This window comes from Vigna umbellata, chromosome 2 (genome assembly GCF_029865625.1).
Source record: "Vigna umbellata cultivar VRB3 chromosome 2, Vumbellata_1.0, whole genome shotgun sequence".
NCBI lineage: Eukaryota > Viridiplantae > Streptophyta > Magnoliopsida > Fabales > Fabaceae > Vigna > Vigna umbellata.
Window position 1 is genome coordinate 18945905 of NC_142166.1, and position 22936 is coordinate 18968840.

At 35.1% G+C, this 22936-nt stretch overlaps 1 protein-coding gene across 2 annotated transcripts; it reads left to right on the plus strand.

The window, feature by feature from the left end:
* The first annotated feature begins 2424 nt into the window (after window positions 1–2424).
* Window positions 2425–18246, plus strand: LOC124848217 (protein ACTIVITY OF BC1 COMPLEX KINASE 8, chloroplastic-like). Of its 2 annotated transcripts, XM_088106354.1 has the most exons (21): window positions 2425–3017; window positions 3104–3239; window positions 6570–6736; window positions 7851–7971; window positions 8065–8165; window positions 8934–9032; window positions 11539–11649; window positions 11743–11820; window positions 11953–12024; window positions 12293–12366; window positions 12480–12549; window positions 12649–12737; window positions 14274–14398; window positions 14920–15000; window positions 15079–15139; window positions 15239–15293; window positions 15374–15472; window positions 15585–15674; window positions 16506–16565; window positions 16642–16769; window positions 17688–18246. In XM_088106354.1, the coding sequence occupies exons 1-20, from the start codon at window positions 2550–2552 to the stop codon at window positions 16756–16758; spliced, it is 2274 nt and encodes a 757-aa protein (XP_087962480.1). In that variant the 5' UTR covers window positions 2425–2549; the 3' UTR covers window positions 16759–16769; window positions 17688–18246. The 2 variants fall into 2 exon arrangements, with proteins under 2 accessions (XP_087962480.1, XP_087962481.1); XM_088106355.1 differs by lacking the exon at window positions 8934–9032.
* Window positions 18247–22936: the final 4690 nt, after the last annotated feature.

Sequence of the window (22936 nt, forward strand, 5' to 3'; positions counted from 1 at the left end):
ACATGACATGATAATTGTGGACATGCAAGCATGAGATTAATCTCAAAGTTGCAACGCCATGATCTCGTTAAAGGACTGCCAAAAATATCATTCAATGATACAATCTTTTGTAGTGCTTGCAGGAAAGGAAAACAGGTCAAAGAATCTTTTAAGAGTAAAAACATGATCTCAACTAAACGACGTCTTGAGCTGGTTCATATAGATTTATTTGGACCTACAAGAACTGAGTTTATGAGTGGTAAACACTATGTGTTAGTAGTAGCTGATGATTATTCTAGATGGACTTAGTTTCTATTTATAACTCATAGGGATGAGACTTATAATGCCTCTTGCAAACTTTGTAAAAGGAGAGGCTGAAAAAAAATATTTGAAAATCATATCTATCTTAAGTGATCATGAAGGAGAATTTGAAAATGAACTTTTTGAAAACTTTTGTGAAAACTCTTACATCAGGCACAACTTTTCAACTCTAATGACTCCAACACAAAATATAGTCGTTGAGAGGAAAAATAGATCTCTACAAGAGATGGCTAGAACTATGTTAAACACTTTTAATTCTCCTAAACACTTTTGGGAAGAAGTAATTAACATTGTCTACTACATTCAAAATAAAGTTTACATTAGGTCAATCCTCAACAAAACACCTTATGAATTATGGAAAGAAGGGAACCAAACAACCTACATCGTCTAATCATTATCAACGGAGGCAAATACAGCAGGAGAACCCTACGTTGAAGTTGAGAATCAACATGAAGAGTCACTCAACGATACCAGTGAAGAAAGAAAGGAACCAAACAGCCTACATCGTCTAATCATTAAGGATCATCCTTTAGAAAAGATTATTGGAAATCTGGAAGAGCACGTGAGAACAAGATCGTATCACAAGCCCCTTACCACAATGTCATCTCTCAAATTGAGCCGCTAAATGTCAATCAGGCTTTGGAAGACAACTCTTGGGTTGAAGCTATGAAAGAAGAACTTGATCAATTCAAGAAGGATGAGGTATGAGAACTTGTTGAGTTATCCCTTAGAAAACATGTAGTCAGAGCTAAATGGGTTTATCGCAACAAGCTAGATAAAGAAGGGAACAATATCAGAAACAAAGCAAGACTAGTTGCAAAAGACTACTCTTAACAAGAAGGAATCGACCGGTTACACAGAAACCTATGCTCTAGTAGCAAGGTTGGAAGCCATTCACATTCTTCTATCATTCACAACGTTTAATGGAATCAAGCTATATCAAATGGATGTTAAGAGTGCATTCTTAAACAAACACATTAAGGAAAAAGTATATGTGGAACAACCTCAAGGCTTTGAGTGCCAGACGAATCCCACACACGTCTTCAGACTTAACATAACATTATATGGATTAAAGCAAGCCCGGTCTTTGGTATGAACGGTTAAGTCCCTTCCTTATAAATAATGGTTTCACGAGAGTTCACGTAGATACCACACTCTCTAGAAAAAAAATTCAATCAAGACTTCATCATCATTCAGATATATGTTGATGACATCATCTTGGTGCTATTGATTGAAAATTATGCCAAGACTACTCGATCATGATGCAAGAAGAATTCGAGATGAGTATGTCAAGGAGACAAACTAAAGTTCTTTCTCGGACTACAAATCAAACAAGAAGACAACGCAATCTACATCTATCAAACAAAGTATATCAAAAAGCTACTCAAACAGTTCAAAATGAATGACACCAAAAAAATGAAAACTCGAATGCATCCAACAACCAGCATTGAGTTAGAAGAAAACTCAACAAAAGTGAACAACAATCTTTATCGTCATCAAACTTTAAAATAGATATGTAAATAATATCATTTTTTATTTTTATAATTTTAACGTAACTATTACTTATATTTTTAATGACATTTAATCAAGTGTAAAGAATAATACAAAAGTTAAATTATTTGAATATTTTATTATTTATAGATTTTCAAATAATTTAAACAACCAAAAATTATAATTTTTTTATACTTTATCAATTTATTTTACTTCTTTTTACATATTTTTCCTTTAATTAGTGTCGATACATAAATTATCAAAATCAATATCTAATCAAGATTAATATCTAATGCCTGTTTCACCAACATTATAATATTGTTTATTTCATCGCGTCAGAACCTCATTAAGAATAACTTACCATCAATAAATAATAAATAATAAGTGACTGAGTAAAATATGTGATAATAAAAAACTGTGAAATTCCATAAATTAATAATTTTTGTTTTGAAAGCACATAAAAATCAATATTCTCATTTTTCTCCATGCATACTTTCATTTCATATCCATGACATCAATAAAAGAAATTAATAAATAAACAAAAAATAAATATTTGTATGGCTCATCTTTCTTTCATAATGCCACGTGTTCCCTTCCTCTCCACCCCTTTCCCTCCTTTCTGTGTGTTCCACTCCACTCTTCCTTTGTCTCCTTCTACTTCCGTTCTCCACTGTCACATTGGTTCTTCACTCCCCACGCCATGAAAATCACGCTCAAACTATAATCCTTAGCTATTCTCTCTCTACAAACTTCCATTCATGGCTATGTCTTCTCCTCTCCATTTACCCGAACTCCATTTTCTCTCTCCTCAAATCACCCACAAACGCCGTATTTCTCTCTCCAAACTCCCCTCCTCAGCTTATTCCTTTTCCCGCCACGCCGCCTCCAACGTCACTCTCCGCGCCGCGCGAATCCGCGCCTCCAGAGATGATTCAGCGTTGGCTGAGCGAGTGGATGATGTCAAATGGAGCGGAAACGGCGTTCCTGCCGCTAATGGAAGGGATCGAGATGTTGCCGGCGGCAATGGCACCGTCGAGGGATTCGCTAACGGCGCCAGTAATGGGAGCTTGGTGACGTACGGTTACGAAAATCAAAACGGAGTTGCTACGGAGGTGGTGGTGGAGAATGAAGCGTCGAAGCTGAACGAGGATGGGAGGAAGAAAAGATTGGAGGAGATTGGGAAAGAAGACGCGTGGTTTAAACAGACCGGGAGCGAACAAGTCGAGGTTTGTCGTTTTGATTATTTTGATTGCTAATGAGTAGGTTCTTTGTGTTGAAATGAAATGAAGTATGGGCGTTTGGTTTTTCGCAGGTTGCAGTTGCGCCTGGGGGTCGTTGGAGCAGGTTCAAGACTTACTCTACAATACAAAGAACTTTGGAAATTTGGGGATTTGTTGCCACGTTCGTTTTTAAGGCTTGGCTGGACAGCCAGAAGTTCTCTTACAAAGGTTTGTCTACTCAAGAGTTCAGAAATTATTTCGATCCACTGGAATTTGTTTTTATCATCACCAATATTTTGGTTATGGCCTTGTATTTTTTGTGTAACTTGATTCGACTAAGCTTGTAGGAGCTTTGGTCATGCTCTAAACAAATTTCCTCATACAATACTGTGTATGAAGTGCTCAAAAATCTGTTGGGTTCATGGAATTTAGGTTACTTATTAGACAGATACAATCAACCATGACTCGTTACTGGCTGACATTCTAATATTATGTTAATCAAGTAGTGATTGCAATCATGAATCACATTTGTTGGGATGTCAACATGTTATGTTATAGTTGGAACAGTTATAAATGAAAACTTATTCACTGACTTGAGTATAGAATATGTGAGGTCTGTGTGATTTGGTATATTATTTTTCACCACTAACACCTTAGTTTTCTTTTTGAATGTGAGGTCTATATGCCTTTGCAACTACTTTAGACATTTCTGTGCAAAATTAGGTTATCGAAGTCTAGAAATTTGAGTGCATGTCATGGTAGGTTAGTGTTTTAGCAGTGTTGATGATTAATACGTTCTCAACTCTTGAATTCCAATTTGAACATTAATCTTACCAAGTGTCATTATCATTTTTAGAAGGACAACGTATTAAGATATTGTTCATATCACTTCTTAATGAGATCTTAATGTACCCTGTCACGTGTTGGACCAGACATTTAGACTGCTGACAAATGCAGACGATCCAATAAAAGTCCGCTTTACACTTCAGAATAAACATCCATCTAGAGTGCGAAATTATAGTGGACCCATTAACAAATTTTGGATAGACCTTATATCATCTTAAGAATTTGGACCTAGGGTCGAATTCAACCATTTATAAACTTCTTATAAGGCGAGGATTGTCAAGCTTTTTAAGAACTTCATTCGAGACTTTCTGAAAATCCCTTCATGCCCATGGCTTCAAGTGTATTAATGTGGTAGCCTAACAACGAATCTAAGATAACTTTGATATATCTTAGAATTTGGAGTCAGGGCCTAATTCAATTCTACTAAACTAGTTTATAAGGTGAGAATTACCTAAGCCTAGCGAGAAAATAATACATTAGCCACATCTTTGGTCAATGTGAGATCGCAACGCAGTCCCTTACACCCAAGATTGGACATCTAGATCAAGGACAAATGTGGGTCATGACATATCGAGCATTGGCAAATATGAGTGACCAATAATTGATTTATGATAGGCTTTGATATTTTATCATTTGAGTTTAAGGCCTAAATCCTACAAAAGTGACTTATATTGTGAGTGTTGCCCAAGCTTTGAAAATACTACATTGGCCATATATCTTAGTTTTTGTGGGACTGATCATCCCTTCTCATACCCAACACAATCAAAGGGGTTCAAAGAGGCTGCAACTAAGTTGAACTAGGGGTGATTGGCAAGGAAAATTTTCAACGCACCTCATGCACTGGGCTATGAGCTTGAATCATGGTAATATAGGTGGGCTAACAATGGATCAAGGATAAACTCTAATACAACTTAAAATTTGGATTTAAGGCCTGACATAACTCCCAAAATCAAGTCGTAAGGTGAGAATTGCCTAAACCTTATAAGGAATACGTTAACTTTCATATCTCTTATGAGTGTGAGATCTCAACACACCTCTTCACATCAAAGATTGAACATTGAAGCATGGGTGATTCAATAAGAACAAGCGCAGGTTTCGGATTGAATACTAGTTCATGTGTACACATGGTTATCAAACTCACGAGTTAACTCGGTCGAGTTTACGACTTTAGTCAGTGTTTCCGAGTTAACTCGGAAGCAAACTCGGAAATGGTGTAAAATCGGTAGGCTCGTTGGTGGACTTGGTAGACTCGCTTGAAATCACGAGGTTGCTTCCGATTTGGCGAGCTTGTGAAGAAATTTTTAAAATGTAAAACGAGGTCGTTTTTGGCACACTAGAATAGGTTTTCTAATTTAGGGTCAGTGATGAAGCTCATCTTCTTCGTTCCTCTCTTGCAATTCACCATGCGCTGCTCACGTTCTTGCAATTCATCTTCTTTGTTCCTTCTTGCAGTCTCACTTGCACCCTAGCTCGAGCTGTGGCGAGTGTGCTTATTTGCCGTCACGAGCGGCTCGCTTGTCGTCGCCCTCCATCTCCCTGTCAATGGTGGTCACATGCCTCCTTCGTGTGCCTTGCTTCGCACTCAGCAGTGGTTATGATAGGTTTTTGATAAAGAAACCTATAGAAACTCACACTGACACACCCAAACTGAGAACGCTGTATAACCTCTCTTTGTATTATCAACAGTAAAGAATACAAAGTACACGAATGATGAGAGCTTAACCTCCCCCCTTACAGGACTAAAGAATTCCTGTCAGACTAAAATTCTCCAAAAGTCCCCTCTAACCAAAATACAATGCTTATTTATACAACCCCTTTCCGCCTTTCCTAACTGCCAAGGCAGTTAGGCTAACTAATGTTTCTTTCTTCTTTCATACACTCTCAACCTCCTAACAGGTTATCATCTCACAATTCTTATGTTTTTAAGTTAAGCTCTACACTGTCTTCAAAGTGGTCTCTACACTGTTTGGTTGTTTGTGTGCCTTTGTTAAGTAAAATGTTGCTGTGTATAAGTTCTAGAGAAAGCCCTCTACTACACTGCTTGGTTTTTATGTCTTGTAGTGAAAAAACATATATTATTTTGGAACCGCATCAAATTCATTATTAGAGGATCACAGGATTACACTTTTTTTACATTTCAATTTATATTTCAATTTATGTTTTAATTTATGTTTTATAATATTTATATGAACAATAATATTATGATTTTATTTATTTGAAGTTATATAATTTTGTGGATTTATTTGAATTAGAATATTATTTATATAATTTTTTTCATGTAAAGTAAACTCTTACGAGTTTATGATTCGAGTTTATCGGACTTTTACGAGTTTACTTAAGCTTTCGAGTTTAACAACCTTGTGTGTACATACATTTAACCTAGATACAAATTTAATATAGGCTTTTATACCATTTTATAATTTGGGTTTAAGGCATAACGGAACCCATAAAGTTGGGTTATAAGGTGAGGATTGCTCAAAGCTTCATAAGAGCTAAATGAGCTAGAGATTGTCACAATTAAGGCAACCCTTGTAAAGCCATCTTTTGTTATTGGTCTTTACAATGTTATTTTATGGTATTTATGATCAACACGTGTTTAATGACCTACTCCTAATTACAACCAAAATATCTGTTAATCTATGTAGTGTTTCTGTGTTGAATTTGTTGGATATCAGTTTCTGTTTTCATTTGATCTGAAGTTATTATTTGCAGGAGGAATGACTGAGGAAAAACAAACCTTAAGGCGGAAGGCCCTTGCCAAATGGCTGAAGGAAAGCATCCTGAGATTAGGTCCTACATTCATCAAAATTGGCCAGCAGTTCTCTACGAGAGTGGACATTCTTCCTCAAGAATATGTTGACCAGTTGTCCGAACTTCAGGTTAATTAGAGTGTTGAACATAATTTTATGAGATTATTTCCCTGCATTGAGATCTTTGAATTAATTTTTGTTACCAGTCATATTTATCGTTTAAAAACAAGATGAAAGACTAAAAGTGTCACATATAGAGTTTTCTTCCACTTGTTTCTGTATGCAAGGGACGTGGCTTTCTAATTGTATTTGAGCATTCTGTTGATTGTTCCTTATTCTACTATGGTTTCTTTTTGTGTCTCACAAAGTATAAGAGATAAATAAAGTTGGGGGTGATTATAGTGACCTCCCTTAAGGTTAAAAATTACACTTACACTTGTTCTGATTGAAAAATTATACCTCCCTCCATTGCACATCCCTTGCTTTTGTTATTTTTAAAGATACTGTGATATAATTTATTTATAAAAACGGGGAAATATGTGTACTTTAGAAAATGGGTAAGCAAGACTTTAATATAAAATAAAGGAGGAGGTTGGTGTAATTTTTCAATCAAGAAAGATACTATATTATGACTTGTACATAAAATGGGGGAAATATTTTAATTTTTTATAATAAAACATGTGCATGAACAAGCAAGACATTGATATATAGTAAGGTAAGTCAGTGCAATTTTTTAATCAAGAAGGATGTAAATGTCATTAGTGCTAGCCACTAAACTTAAGGAAGTTTAATGTTTTAATTTTGTAAATCTTGTAATGAACTTTCAATCTAGTCAAGAGTAATTTTAGATTGAAGTTACATCTAAACTTTATTATGCAAAAATACATTTTCATTTCTTATCGTAAGTTGTCCCTACACAACCGATGTCCATAAACGGAATGACAAATGACCTAGACACATTTTGATGTAATTTATTATATGAGAAACAAATTTCTTGTTATAATAAGATTGAATGGTTTGTTTGTATTCTTGTATTCTTGTGGTCCAAGATTTGCATCTTGCTCATGTACTTTGGCAGCAAGTGATAAAAGAACTGTTGAAAATGTTTCCCTTTGAGTTCTGAATCTGATGACAAGATGATCTTGACATAAATCTACTTGTAAAAAAGGCATACAATTAAATAGAAACAAATTAGGGAGGGTTGCATTTTTGGTGCCTTAGTCACTTTGTATTTTGGGTTCAGGATCAAGTTCCTCCATTCCCTTCAGAGACCTCTGTAGCTATTGTTGAAGACGAGCTTGGATCTCCTATAGGTGATATATTTGATCAGTTTGACTATGAACCAATAGCTGCTGCAAGTCTTGGTAATCAATGTTTTACTTTATCCATCCTTGTATTTAATGTATCATATTTGATGAGAAGATGGGAATAGGCAGCTTCTATTTTTTCTAATACAGGTCAGGTTCATCGTGCAAGATTAAAGGGACAGGAGGTTGTTATTAAAGTGCAAAGGCCTGGTCTGAAGGATCTTTTTGATATTGATCTTAAAAACTTGAGGGTCAGTGTGATAACATAAGGCTTTCCTGTTATGCTTATGGTGTTTTTTGAAAATCTGATTTTACTTTTTGATAATTCTGTTATTTCCTCTCAAATTTATCCTCTAATAATTTTTAACACTTCAAAAGTACCAAGTCCTCTTAAAAATTTGTCCTATATTAATTTTCACCCTTTTCCTTGCATAGTGACTTTCTTGTTTGCATGTATATGAACATATATTATTTGTATTCTTTAGGGAAAATTTCACTTACCTATTCTGAGGTTATTCTTAGTGACACTTACATCTCCTCTAGTTTTAAAATAAACATTCATCCCTTTTATGTTTTAATAACATAACATTCACTTGCCCTCTAGTTTTTAAAGAGACAATCATTCACCTTCCTTTTGTATTTAGTACCTGACACTCATTTCCCTTATATTTTTAAAAGTACCATACGACTAAGTTAAATGAAAAATTATGAAATTAAAAACTAAAGATCTAGAATATAAAATTAAAGAATTTATAAACAAAAAAAATATAAATAAGATAAGGGAGGTTAGTGTCATAAGAGAGGTGAGTGTCACTATTGAAAACATGGAGGTGAGTGTCATTTAGAAGTCTATTTAAAAGTTATAAGAATTGTGGGTGTCATTTTATTAGAAACATAAGGGAGGTAGGTGCAATTTTCCCTATACTTTATGGAAGTTGCTGGTAGCAGCACTTCTATCTGCGTTAGTTTTTACTACTGCATATGGAACACTGGTACCGATATCTTTTCTTTAACCCCAGGTTATTGCTGAATATCTTCAAAAGCTTGATCCAAAATCAGATGGTGCAAAGAGGGATTGGGTTGCTATTTATGATGAGTGTGCCTCTGTCTTATATGAGGTGAAGATTTCTGGAATTGCTTCTTTCTTATGTTACTTGAGTTTACTGAACTGAAATAAGTAATTTGTCTAGCTCTCCATTATCTCGGTCTAATACTGTTAGAAAGTGAGGTCCAATAATAATTTTGTAGAGAAACACTTCTTTTTTAGAAATTGAGATTTGGCCGAGGCTTGTAAGTGTTATGCTCTGTGGAATTTTGCATGTGAGAAAACTGAAGAAGTTCCTCTGATTCATGGGAGGTTTTCATAACAAAGATCCTAGAGTTTTGCAGGGTGTAAGTTGTCAGAGACAAAAGACTTGAGAATTAAACTATAAAATAATTCTAGAGAGCTTGATTGATCTCTCTCATAATCTTCTATTTATAAGAATAAATTGATACAAGAGTACATGATAATTAGGGTAATCCTAGACACAATATAATAATGATAAATAGGGTAACCCTAGACACAATATAATCATGATAAATAGGGTAATCCTTGACACAATATAATGATGATGAATAAGATAAATATCCTAACACTCCCCCTCAAGCTGGAGCATACAAATTGTATGTACCAAGCTTGGAACAAATAAACTCAATTCGAGGACCCCTTAATGACTTGGTCAATACATCTGCGAGTTGATCGTTTGACCCCATAAACTCAGTACATATTTCTTTAGTCAACAACTTTTCACTAACAAAATGACAATTAATTTCTATATGTTTAGTCCTCTCGTGAAATACTGGATTTGATGCAATGTGGAGAGCAGCTTGATTGTCGCAATACATCTTCATAGTATGGATGTCACAAAATTTAAGCTCTTGAAGGAATTGTTTCACCATATAAGTTCACATGTTAGTGACACCATTGCCCTATACTCGGCTTCAGCTGTTGATCAAGCTACTACATTCTGTTTCTTACTTTTCCATGAAATAATGTTTCCTCCCAGAAAAAAAACACTATCCTGTAGTAGACTGTCTATCAATAGGCGAACCTGTCCAATCTGCATCGCAATACCCAGAGACCTGAATGCTTCCTTTATCTTCATATAACAATCCTTTCCCGGGAGCCTTTTTGGCATACCTTAGAATGCGAATGAGAGCATTCCAATGGTCAACACATGGAGCCTGCATGAACTGATAACCACTCCAACTGCAAAGGATAGATCTGGCCTTGTAATAGTGAGATAAATCAATTTTCCAACCAGCCTCCTATACCTCTCTGCATTGGAGAATAATTCACCTTCTTCTGTCCTTAATTTCTGGTTTGGGTCCATGGAACTGTCCACCAGTCTGCAATCAATCATGCCTATTTCATGTAATATATCAAGAGCATACTTCCTTTGGGAGATTACAATTCCATCTTTTGATTGCGCTACTTCAATGTGTAAGAAGTATTTGAGACTTCTAAGATCCTTTGTAAGAAGTCTGGGTATTGGTCTTTGATAGTTAGGACATCTTCCCAAGTCGCTTCATCTCTTCCTCCATCCTGCCATTCAACCAATATCTGTTGCATCACTTCTCTCCCCTGCTGTGTCTGCCTTCTGATTGGCCAAAAACTTGGCCCCTCTACCTGCAGTTCTATTGGCAGCTCCTTCTCCGCACTTTTCGCATCGCACCCACTGCCTTCTACAGTTGAGACACATGGAATCACTCTTCGCAAAAACACCTCAAGTAGCCTTCCAGGATTCTGTTTAAAACTTCAGTTTGCCCATTTGATTCAGGGTGATAGGTAGTACTCATCTTCAGCTGTGTTCCCTGCATTTTGAAAAGCTCCTTCCAGAAAACACTTACAAACAATGGGTCCCTGTCACTAACAATGGAAACTAGAATCCCACGTAATCGGACTATCTCCCTAACAAACACTTCTACTATGGTGCGTGCTGAATAAGGATGCTTCAGAGGTAAGAAATGACCATATTTACTCAAGCAGTCCACTACCACCAGCACAACATCATACCCCTGGGACTTGGGCAGTTTGACTATAAAGTTCATACTCACGTCTTCCCAAACAGCCTGAGGTATGGGAAAAGGCTGTAACAACCCTTGAGGAGAAGATGCTAAATATTTATGCACATACTAAACACCCAGCAACAAAATCAGTGACCTGCAGTTGTAGTCTTTAAAAAAGAGGCATACTTCTTGTTGTCCCAGATTTCATATTTCATTAGATGTTTTCAAAATTTCAAACAGTAATAGCGTTACTGTTCTACATTCTAGTTGATGTCATTGATGCGAAGATTGGGAAGACAAAGAAGTTTTAGAGAATTGAATACTTGCATGTTTACCAGAAGTTAGATCATAGTTTTGCATCATCATAGATTGTTTACGTATGAAAAAAACTTGGGGTAAGAACTAAAAAATCCATCTAAATAATACAAACCTGAGCTTAGATCATACATTAGAGTGGTCATTCCAGTCACTTGAGTTTCCGGTCTGTTCTTGTTTTGGTATGATGTATGCATGGTTCTCAGCAAATTGCATTCTCTGACCCTGTTACTGCAACATGAATTCATAATTTTTCAGGAGATTGATTACACAAAGGAGGCTGCTAATGCAGAATTGTTTGCTAGTAACTTTAAGAACATGGATTATGTGAAAGTTCCTACAATATACTGGGATTATACAACACCACAGGTTTAACCTTCATTTCTCTTGTGATGTTGTAATACACCTTTCCCATTTTAGGTCTGATAACTTACTTATCCGTAATCTATGTTCCCAATGCAGATTCTGACAATGGAATATGTTCCAGGAATTAAAATAAACAAAATACAAGCTTTAGATCAATTGGGTGTTGACCGCAAAAGTTTAGTAGAATCTTTATTTATATGCTGGCAAAATCACTATGAACCTGTTAGATTGTTATATTTTACTTTTGTGCATCTCTGTTGAGGATGGCACCTAACTTGATTCAAATTATTATTTGTTATGTTCTACAGGATAGGAAGATATGCCGTTGAGTCATACTTGGAACAAATTTTATCACATGGTTTCTTCCATGCCGACCCCGTGAGTTTTTATTTTTAGAATTGTTATCATAAATCTCTGTATGTTATGTTATATATGGATTGACTGTCTGGTAAATTGTATTGTAAAGCCAAATGGTTAACTGTCTTTGCTCTTGTTCTTATTCTGCAACGTTAGCATCTATTTGCTGAGAAATGAGATTGGTGCTACCTGTTTTACAATTAATATTCATATCTCTCAGATGATCCCGTTGTATTCCTCTCAGATGATTTTTGTGTGTAACCAATAGATGTTTACATATTCCTTGCAGCATCCTGGAAATATTGCAGTTGATGATGTCAATGGTGGAAGATTGATCTTCTATGATTTTGGAATGATGGGGAGGTACGTTCTTTGTCTTTTGTGGCTATTTTATTTATAAAGTCACCAGCAGCACATACTTAAAGCTTTGTGAGATGGTTTTCCTTTACAAATATGTCTGGTATTGTGCCTTACAGTATCAGTCCAAATATTCGAGAAGGTTTGCTTGAAACATTTTATGGGGTTTATGAGAAAGATCCAGACAAGGTAAATTCTTTTCACGATCGGTGCCTACATGAATACCAGACCATATCACATTATATACTCAAATACTTACCAAATGAAGCTTGTGTTCTGGTATATTAGGTTCTACAAGCAATGATTCAAATGGGAGTTCTTGTCCCTACCGGAGATATGACTGCTGTTAGAAGAACAGCACAATTTTTCCTTAACAGGTATTCATAGACTAATTTAGGAGGGGTGTTTGAATAATTAATTAAGCCAAAGTAGGGTGTAGTGTACTATTAACTCAACCTATAGTCGTAACTAGTTTTGCACCTAGGTATCTAGTATAGTTCCTTAATCTTCCATGTACTCTTGTATAAGTTTTTCCTTATAAATAGAAGATTGAGAGGGATCTCTCAAGCCCTCCAAAATATATTTCTTTGTTTTTAATCTTAAGTTGCTATCAGAGCGGGTCGATTCCGCTCTGGCTATCTCCATCATCTTCGACATAGTTTTCACCGCCATTCACTGTCTGCCGCCGCTGGCTACCATCACTAGCCACCACAGTTTTCGTCGGCGACCACTAGATCTAGAGTGCCTCTCTGAGCGACAACTAACCCCACCGGTGCCTGAGGCTAATTTTCATCGACGTGCTGCCAAGCACTCAACCTAAGTTCGTCGTTACAAGGCATGTGACGTCCATACGCCGTCTTCCACTCACTGAAACTTTGTGGTGCACTTGTTGCCCGTCTCGCTGGACCTTGCTATCTCGGTTTTGGCCTTCAAAGCTTCGTTCCGATGTGGTCTAAAGTCATCCTTGTGGAAGTCACCCTAGGGCTCTTGTTTTTCCTTGTTGTTTTTGCTCCTCCTCATTGGTTCCTTACTATTTTCGTCTTGGTCAACAATGGATACTGGAAATGCTATTTTATTCTCTCAAAGCCCCTGCATTACTTTCGAGAAGCTAAATGGACAAAATTATCTATTGTGGGATGCATATATTGAAATGTGGTTCCTTGGCTAAGGACATCATGACCACACTTAAAGAGTTGGGAGAGAAACTGAAATTTTTATTATTACTGTTCACTTAACCCTAATACACATACTACCCTATTTAAAGGATAGTAGATCAACATAGGAAAAAACAGAAGGCTCCTAAAAAGTTCACTCTAAAACGCCCACTAGAAAATACATTACATTTCAATACTTCCCTTTAAGCTGGAGCATATAGATCATATGCACCAAGCTTGGAACATATAAATTGAATTCTAGAGCCCCTTAGAGATTTGGTCAGAATGTGTCCGAGTTGTTCATTAGAGTTGACAAACTTAGTAACAAGTTCCTTAGACAACAACTTCTCTCTAATAAAATGACAATTAATTTCTATGTGTTTTGTTCTCTCATGAAACACTAGATTGGAGGCAATATGAAGGGCTGCTTGGTTGTCACAGTACAGTTTCAATGGCTCATTTTCACAAAATTTCAATTCTTGAAGAAGTTTTTTGATCCACACAAGTTCCCATGTAGTTAAAGCCATAGATCGGTATTCAACTTCAATACTAGATCGAGCAACAACTCTTTGTTTCTTACTTTTCCAAGATACCATGTTTCCTCCAAGTAAAACACAATATTCTGTAGTAGATCTTCGATCAATTGGACAACCAACCCAATCTGCTAGCCTTACTCTTGACTCCTAGCATTTTTTAGCTCAAGAACAGCTTAGGGTACTGATTACTTATGTTTAACCTTGAATTAATTCTCTTCTACAGTTTTGAAGAGCGCCTGGCTGCACAAAGGCGTGAGAGAGAAGAAGCAACAACTGAACTTGGATTCAAAAAACCATTAAGCAAGGAGGAAAAAATTAAGAAGAAGAAACAACGTCTGGCTGCTATTGGTAATGCACCTGATGTAACTGAATACATATTTTAAGTTTAGGCTATATAAATGTGCTTAAAAGTATTGCAGTATGTGAAGATAAAAAAATTAGTTTGGTCAGAATATATAATGTGCGGGCTATCTCCTACCCAGCTACAATGATTTTAATTACAATTAAAACTTTATGACTGTTGGATCAATCATACTTGAGGATTGTTAAATTTTATTAAGTAGCATACGAGTAGGTGAAAATTGAAGAGTCCATACTGAATTGCTTATACTTTGGTTTTATATATGCATTTTTATCATTTATTTGTTTTAAATTTGGTTGGTTTTTCCTTATTGGTTATAATGATTTTGTTTTTCAAGTTTGGCTTTCATTTGCCTCAGTAAAAGAATTATTCATCCAAACATGTAGTACTTAAAATTATTGAATACTATTGTCCATTAATTTAATAACATTATGCATCCCGTCACCTTATGGCTTGTTTACTTTGAAAAAGGGATGGATTATGATACTAGCTGTCTTGCTTTAAACAGGTGAAGATTTATTATCTATTGCAGCAGACCAGCCATTCCGATTTCCTGCTACATTTACATTTGTTGTTAGAGCCTTCTCAGGTAAATGTAATTAATGCATAAATTTGAATATCCTAAGTGCGTGGTTGTAAGGCAATAAGTCAACTTTTGTCTCTGCAGTGTTGGATGGCATTGGAAAGGGGCTTGACCCACGCTTTGACATTACTGAGATTGCCAAACCGTAATATTGTCTTCAAAATTATTAACTTTTGAATTATTTTCATTTGTTTGTCAAATTTATGTTATATGTATCTGACAACTAGCGGTCCTGACCATGTAGTTACGCCCTTGAGTTGCTGAGGTTTCGTGAAGCTGGGGTTGAGGTTGTCCTGAAGGTAGTCACAAACATGTTCTACTGTGAGTTCAGTAAATATGATGATTGCTTTCTATCATATCTATATCTTATGACGTACAGGACTTCAGGAAGAGATGGGATAGACAATCTCAAGCATTTTACAACTTGTTTAGACAGGCTGATAGAATTGACAAGCTTGCTGAAATTATCCAAAGACTGGTATTTCCCTGATTTTCATAAATATAATTGAAGTTGACATGATTCGTACCTGTTGTTTGTTTTGAACTCTTGCTATTGTAAATCACTGCTTATTACACTTAATTTTCCACAGGAGCAAGGTGATCTAAAGCTCCGAGTTAGAACTTTGGAATCTGAGAGGGCATTCCAACGTGTTGCTGCAGTCCAGAAGACTATAGGGAATGTGAGTCGAGCTAACACGTGACTTATTTGAACTATAAAAGTTAGCCTGTTTCTTCCTTTGGTTAAAGTTTCTTGTACTGCTGTAAAACATTGTCATTCTTTGTGGGTACATAGGACCTCAATATCTACTATAAGCAGCTCTAGGCTCCTCTGTTGTATGGTAGCTCTTGCAAAATCTAAGTCTTCTGGAAATTAGAACAGCTATTTTCATGTGGTGGCAATACAGTACTATATTAAATGAAGTTGTATATGTGCTTGTAGATGAGTGTAACTCATTTATCAGTGTCTTTATACTTTTTTTGCCTAAATTTCTGAGTGCCCAACTCGCCATGCTTCCAGTTATATTTCGTATATTGCAAAGGTGTGACTGTATGGTGTCTACCTTATAACATACTGGTAGTCAACATCTCAATATTTGTATTTCTCCCATGGCTTTTAAAGGATTGATGGATAATATTACTGGAGGAGACACTTGGAAAACCTGTTGGGATGATATGGGTTCTATATGTTTCTTGGTTTTGAAAACTGTTTTCTGTTTTTCTTTTCTTAAATAACCTATTTTTACTAGAGTTTTGAAATTTGTTTTCAAATTTTTTATTTCATTTTTAGTTTAAGAAATTGGAAACTAGAAAACAAGAACATCTCAAAGTTGCTTTCATTTTCAAATTTCTGTTTTCTATTGTTCATGTTCTTCATTTTGCTTTCATATCTTCGTATTCCTACTATCAAAAAATCAATTTTTAAAAACTGTTTTACGAATAATTTTTAAATATTAAAAGAGAAACTATGAAAGACATTCTTACATGCATGTTACCCTTTTGTCAATTAACAGGCAGTGGCTGCTGGGAGCCTAATCAATCTTGCAACTGTTTTGTATCTCAATTCAATTCGTGTAAGCTTTTCCCCACCTTGCATCTCTTTTTTATCTGGTTTGATCTCACTACTCAGTCACGGGTTGTCTTTTTCAGATGCCTGCCATTGTAGCATATATCTTCTGTGCAATCTTTGCTTTTCAAGTGCTCTTTGGCATTGTAAAGGTCAAGAAGCTAGATGAACGGGAACGATTGATAACAGGAACTGCATAAGCAGCTAGATGGTGAATCTTGCTTTATTTTTTCTTGAAAAAGTGCTATACGTAGTATGTTCTATTTATGATGTCATGCAAGACTGTTTACGCGTTGGTGAAATAGATCAGTTACCAATTTAATGGCATTAAAGTTTTTTCCCAAAAATTGCTGTACAGTTTTTGACAATAAGCATGCACGTTGTAACCTTTTAGAGCTGACAAATGTGACATGATGGCATCACCCAAGTACTATAGTATTTAGTCCGTGGGGCTAGTCTTTTGCTAATGTGATCAATCTCTTGTGTGTACTATTCTGGTATTTTTTTAAAAAGAACTACGAAAAATATGTAACTAGTTATAGACAGTACTTTTTACCCAATCCTCTATCTTTCCTTTTTCTATTAAATTTTGGTATCATGAAATTCTTTGACACTATTGTTCTCTATGCCATGCTGGAGGGAAATGAAATGATATTAATTTAGTGAATGTTGGATATTGCTAATAATGATATAACAAATGGTAATTCTAATGTATATCGCTTTTAATTTTATTCAAGGTTTTAGGATTGTTGTTCCATGCATTGTAGTGTTTGTGTCATAGCACATTAGGGGGCTTTTGGTTTGTTGGCGTACTTTCTCTTTGGTATCTAAGAAACCTTGTGTTCGATATGATAATTAACTTGGGTTCCTAGGTATCATACAATTTCATGTCCTATGATGATTTCATACAAATATCTGGTATGCTAGCATCCCAGCTAGGGATTAATCTTAAATGCTGCTAACATGAAAGTACTGATGTGTAGAGCTAATTATATATAACTGAGATGCAAGATACAGGATACTTAAAGCTATGGATGGTTTGCTATTTTAAAGTAATACTATGATGTGCCTGCAGGTCTTTGCCATGTCCTTTATTTATAGGTTTTTTTTCTTGGGCTTATCATTGCAGATTAACGACCGAGAAATAGCACATGTTCATTCATGGTTACAACTCAACAACCAGAGCATGAAAGATGAAATGATCCGGGAGATGATAGAAAGCAATACCCAATATTTCGAAAGAGTTTCAGTAAGTACACAAATTTGAATTAGCAAGCGATGGGGTGTAACTCTACCTAAATTGACAAGGCTCTTAACCAGGAAGTACTTTAAGGAAGAAGAGCACCTGTTAATTAACAGCGAGTGCGATTAAGTAGAGAAATTTCATAAGTACTTAGAGCCACATTTTTGTCATTACACCCAATCTCACTCCCAAAATAAAAATAATAATTTCATGTAATAGCCGTATAGTAACTTGTATAGGCATGATAAAGAATTTGCATATATTCACAGTTACATTGCACTCCCGAATTGAACCGAAATTTGTCAAAGTTTAGCTATTGTCTATATAGCATGACTGTTGTAATAACTATAGTGTATGATGCAGCTTCCAACAAAAGTTGAAGAGGAAGGTTTGCCAGAAATTGACTTCCATGGATTTGTTCAATGAAAAATGTCTGCATGTGTCATCGTTGTGCTTGTTAGATTAAAATTGCATATAAACCGATAGGCTTTTGTAGGTGGTTATGGAAGTAATTTAAGAGTTTCATATCTGAGCAGCTTACGGCAAGGTAATGATTATGTGCAGAGTGTATTGAATTGACGGTCTTTATTTTCCGCTGTTGCTATTTGACATTCTGAGGTTGTCCATGGCATGAAATTAATTATTTCTTTTGTCTACGCTCGTGCTTTTCATCTACAATATGCATATGACGTGAGGACCTAATACGCCAAAATTATATACTGAATAGCAATAAAAGTGATAAGGATATGAAGGAATCCCATATGGTAGATGGCTCCCAACCTTTCATAAAGGACGGGAATTTATTATGGCATATCACATGGGCATGTTCTGTTATCTTCGTCTCTCTCTCTCTCTCTCTAAACGAGGACCTTCATGTCCTAATAAATAAACTCATTTGACTCTGGTCTCTGGAACCTGTGTAATTGGGTTGCACTGCTCTATTCTTCATTAATACAATTTTCAAATTCAGATTCTCCATACTGTAAACAGAACAGAATCCAAGTGGGAAGGCGCATGTCGTATTATTACTATGCATAAAATAAATCTTAACCTCAACAAGTATGTCGGTAACTAAGATAATTTCTATTTCATGTCCCACTCACCCAAAATGTAAATTACCTTCTATGGATCCAGAAGACATGCACGTAGCACTCAAAGGGACAATTTCATTCCTTTCAAGATGATTACTACGCATGTTGAAAGAATCGAAAGCAGATTGTCGGTTTCTTTTTTATATAATTAAAGAAAACAAAATACTGTTTTTCAAATTTTTCAAGACCACGCAATCAAGATTTTAGCTATAACTTGTACAAAGCAAAGAAAGAAAAACATACAAGAACTTTTATTGCAAGATAGTTAGATTCAGTTGTTTAATCACTTCAATGAGATCAAACCTTTAAACATATTTTATTGTGTGTGAATTTAATTTTATACCAATTTATATAACTATTTTACGTTTACACCTTTCTTTTTACAATTTTATTTTTATTCTTATGTTTCTTTATGAAAACTGTTGTATTAACTGTTATTTTATTTTGATAAATATTTTTAGTATGTAAGAATAATGTGGACATGTATGCACCACAGTCTCTCTGTTTCTACTAGTTAACATAAACAGGATATTATATTATGAACTAACTAAAAACTATTACAAATATAAATAAAATAATTATTATAAAAATCGACAAATTTATTATTAATGAGCTGAATGGTGCTGTAAAAATCAGTTATACTCCCGAGCATTTAAATTAAATAACCAATTTTTTCATTCTTTTAACTTAATATATTTATATAAACGGTTATTCCTGAAAAATCTTAGTGTTTTTTGCATGTTAGTTATACTGTAAAAATTAAATGCAGGAAGCGAAATACGAAAAACTGCTTGTAAACAGAAAACAAAACAAAAATGTAGATTTCAGTATTTTGTTCTGTGGCGACAATTTGCATATGTTAGATGAAAAATAATAATGGAACTTTGAGTATTTGTCCTCGCCATTCTGGCATGTTTCTGCATAGAGTCAACGCACAATAATGTCCAGAAAGTTTTGGACAAACAAAAGTTCCGTACACTACACTGTGCATAAAGTTTTTATAGAAACTATGATAAGTAATCTGAAAAACACTTTTTTCCTTTACATAGTTTTTGCAACTGAAAGGATATTGGATAACATAATTTAACTGCACAATTTGCAGAAAACAAGCATGGAAATAAGCATATATTCATAGTTTTAGAGAAAGCAGGAATGATTACAAGTTACAACTATTGAGGAAAGAAAGAAAGAAATTAATGAGAGATGATGTCTAAGGCAAAGAGTTGGTGTAGATGTAACTTTGGAACCTTTAAAATGAAACTATGAAAGCTTATAACTTCCTCAGATTCATCAACATAAACAAATAAGTATAAAATATTAGCTTCTTCTTATCACCGTCTACGTTACTTCATTCTTCTTATACACACACATCTTTAAACCTTGAAAGAAGAGCCTTTTAACCTATTAACTTTCCTCTTTATACCTTAAACTTTTATTTTATTTTAATTATTTCTTAAATTTTATCTTTTTTAAATAACCATTTTGAATTAATTTTATTCTAATTATTTTTTAACACTTATTAACCTTTTATAAATAGTTTTTTTCTCTATAATGATTAATATTTTTGTACTATAGGATACCTAACCCTCCAACGGTCAACCAATAACAACCACTGAAGGTTACTGTAATGACGTTCGACCACACAGCTTGGTCGATCACTTGATAACCGACCGTAATAGCTTACGACCACGTGGCGCTCTCGACCATTTGAGGCTCGACAGCCGCATAAGCGATGTCGCGACATGAGACATACGTCCGACACGTCATCCACTTAGGTCGACACGAATGATGATCGACATACAGAATGCGACACCGTGATCTAGCAGTTAAGCAGTTACACACCTTGACTGAATAACGCCGCGAATCACGACCATATATCGTGGAAATAATTGACTCAGTGTCAGCGCACAATTCGACGGTTACAACTTCTAAACAGTCAACTTCAGTAACTGACCGGATTTTCAGGTAAACGGTTTATTATGCTAATTTAAATATACGAAGCACACCAGAAAAAAGGTACGTTTCTCTCCTAAGAGAAAATTGATTGAGATTTTGATATTTCGAACAACACCCCTGTTGACTTGAGCGTCGGAGTGCCTTTGCAGGTACCCAGCCCACTTTGCTTACGAGGATCAGAGAAGAGAGAGGGAAATACAACACAGTGAAACCAGCACAAGAGAGAAACGGAGCAAGGTTGTTAGGTTCGTATCTTGGTCTCCACACCCCTACGGAAACAATTTTCATTAAAGATCAATAACCAATAATACTTTTCTTCTATTTATTAATTTTTACCTATTAATATATAATAAAATAGGATTTTATAAATAATAAAAACAAACATCAGAAACTAATTAAATGCATTTTTTTCTTTCAAGAGTTTACTTTTATTGTCACATTTTATATTTTACCATATGATTTCTCTAATAGGAGTTCAGATCTAAAATATTTTAAATTCTCTTTTATTTTTTTATTTTCAAAATCAATCATTATATTGGTAAGGTATGGTTTATGAGACTAAAACTTCGGTTTTGTTTTTAAAAAGCATTTTAAACGATAAATGAAGAAAAAAATATTTAAACGATCTTAAATTTCGATCTCTAAAATATCTCGATATCTAAAATATAAGGCTAGATATAATAGAAACACCATATATTTAATTTAATGAAGAAAACTTATAATAGAGTTATAAAATAAAATATTATTATTATTAATATAATAGTATAATATACTAAATGGTATAATATCTATTTTAGTCCCAATTTTGGTTGGGAATATTCGAAATGGTCCCAATTTTTTTTTGCTGTTTAATGTTGTCCTAAAAATCGTATTTGCGTTCAATTTAGTCCTTTTTACAAACGTCGTTTAAATCGTTAACAGCTAAATATCCAACAGTGCAATCAGTGAATGACGTGGATCACCACCACCGTTGTTCATCTTCTTCGTCCAACAACCACCAGGATCATCTCTCCCTTCCTTCACCGTGGATCTCCATCAACACCATTGCCTCTCCTTCTCAAACCATCACCATGGCGACTCATCAGCGCTGTCATTCGAACCCTAAATCGAACCGTTGTTCAACCTCACGAGCGTCACGCGCAATCCTCAACACATCACCATCATCAACTGCATCAGAAACCTGCAGAAGAACCCATAAATTGCAAACTCCATTGATGCACGAAGCTTCAACCGCCATCGTAGAAGACCATCTTCGTCTTCTTCAATGCCTAGCCACGGAAGCCTCGTAATCGAAAAAACCGCCACGATGCCAACATCTTTCACCTGTAAATTCCAAAATCAACATAACCCTAACTCGTCTAAACCATGAAACAGACCCGTCATCATCTTCATTACGCTTCATGAATCCAATGTGCCATTACCGTCAACCCTTGAGCAGCGCCGCTTCTTCATTCACAAGCAACCATGAACGCAAGTAAGCGGCGCAGAAGGAAGAAGCCACTAGGTTTTTCCATTTCCCCCAATCTGAAACCCTAATTTTGGGTGGGAAAGGGGTTGTCACGTGACAGCCCATCATTGGTTGCATCATGTTTCAATCAAGACAAGTCAACAGTTAAAGTGTCTACATCATTCACTGATTGCACTGCTGGACATTTGACCGTTAACGATTTAAACGACGTTTGCAAAAAGAACTAAATTGAACACAAATTACGATCTTTAGGACAACATTAAACAACAACAAAAAAATTGGGACCATTTCAAATATTCCTAACCAAAATTAGGACCAAAATAGATATTATAACTATACTAAATAGTATAATAAAATTAAAATGAATTTTATAAATATGAATTTTCTTAAAATGTCACTACATATAAAAAGTTAAGTCATATATGAAAATAAATAAATCTAATACATGGTATATTCAAGTTCAACCACTATGCTGGTTCACGCTAATATGGACAAAACCAATCACCCCGATTAATAAGTTTAATTGTTAAAACATAAAGACAAAGACAAACTTTAACAATAAAAAAGTTTAAGGAATCTATGATAAATTTTATTCTTAAAAGTAAAATAGATTAATGATA

Excerpts from the sequence above, each read along its gene's own strand:
- LOC124848217 (XM_088106354.1), top strand. The coding sequence starts at position 2,550 with ATGGCTATGTCTTCTCCTCTCCATTTACCCGAACTCCATTTTCTCTCT. Across the intron at positions 11,650-11,742 it reads GGGATTATACAACACCACAG|ATTCTGACAATGGAATATGT; the intron begins GTTTAACCTTCA and ends TTCCCAATGCAG. Across the intron at positions 14,399-14,919 it reads ACAACGTCTGGCTGCTATTG|GTGAAGATTTATTATCTATT; the intron begins GTAATGCACCTG and ends TGCTTTAAACAG.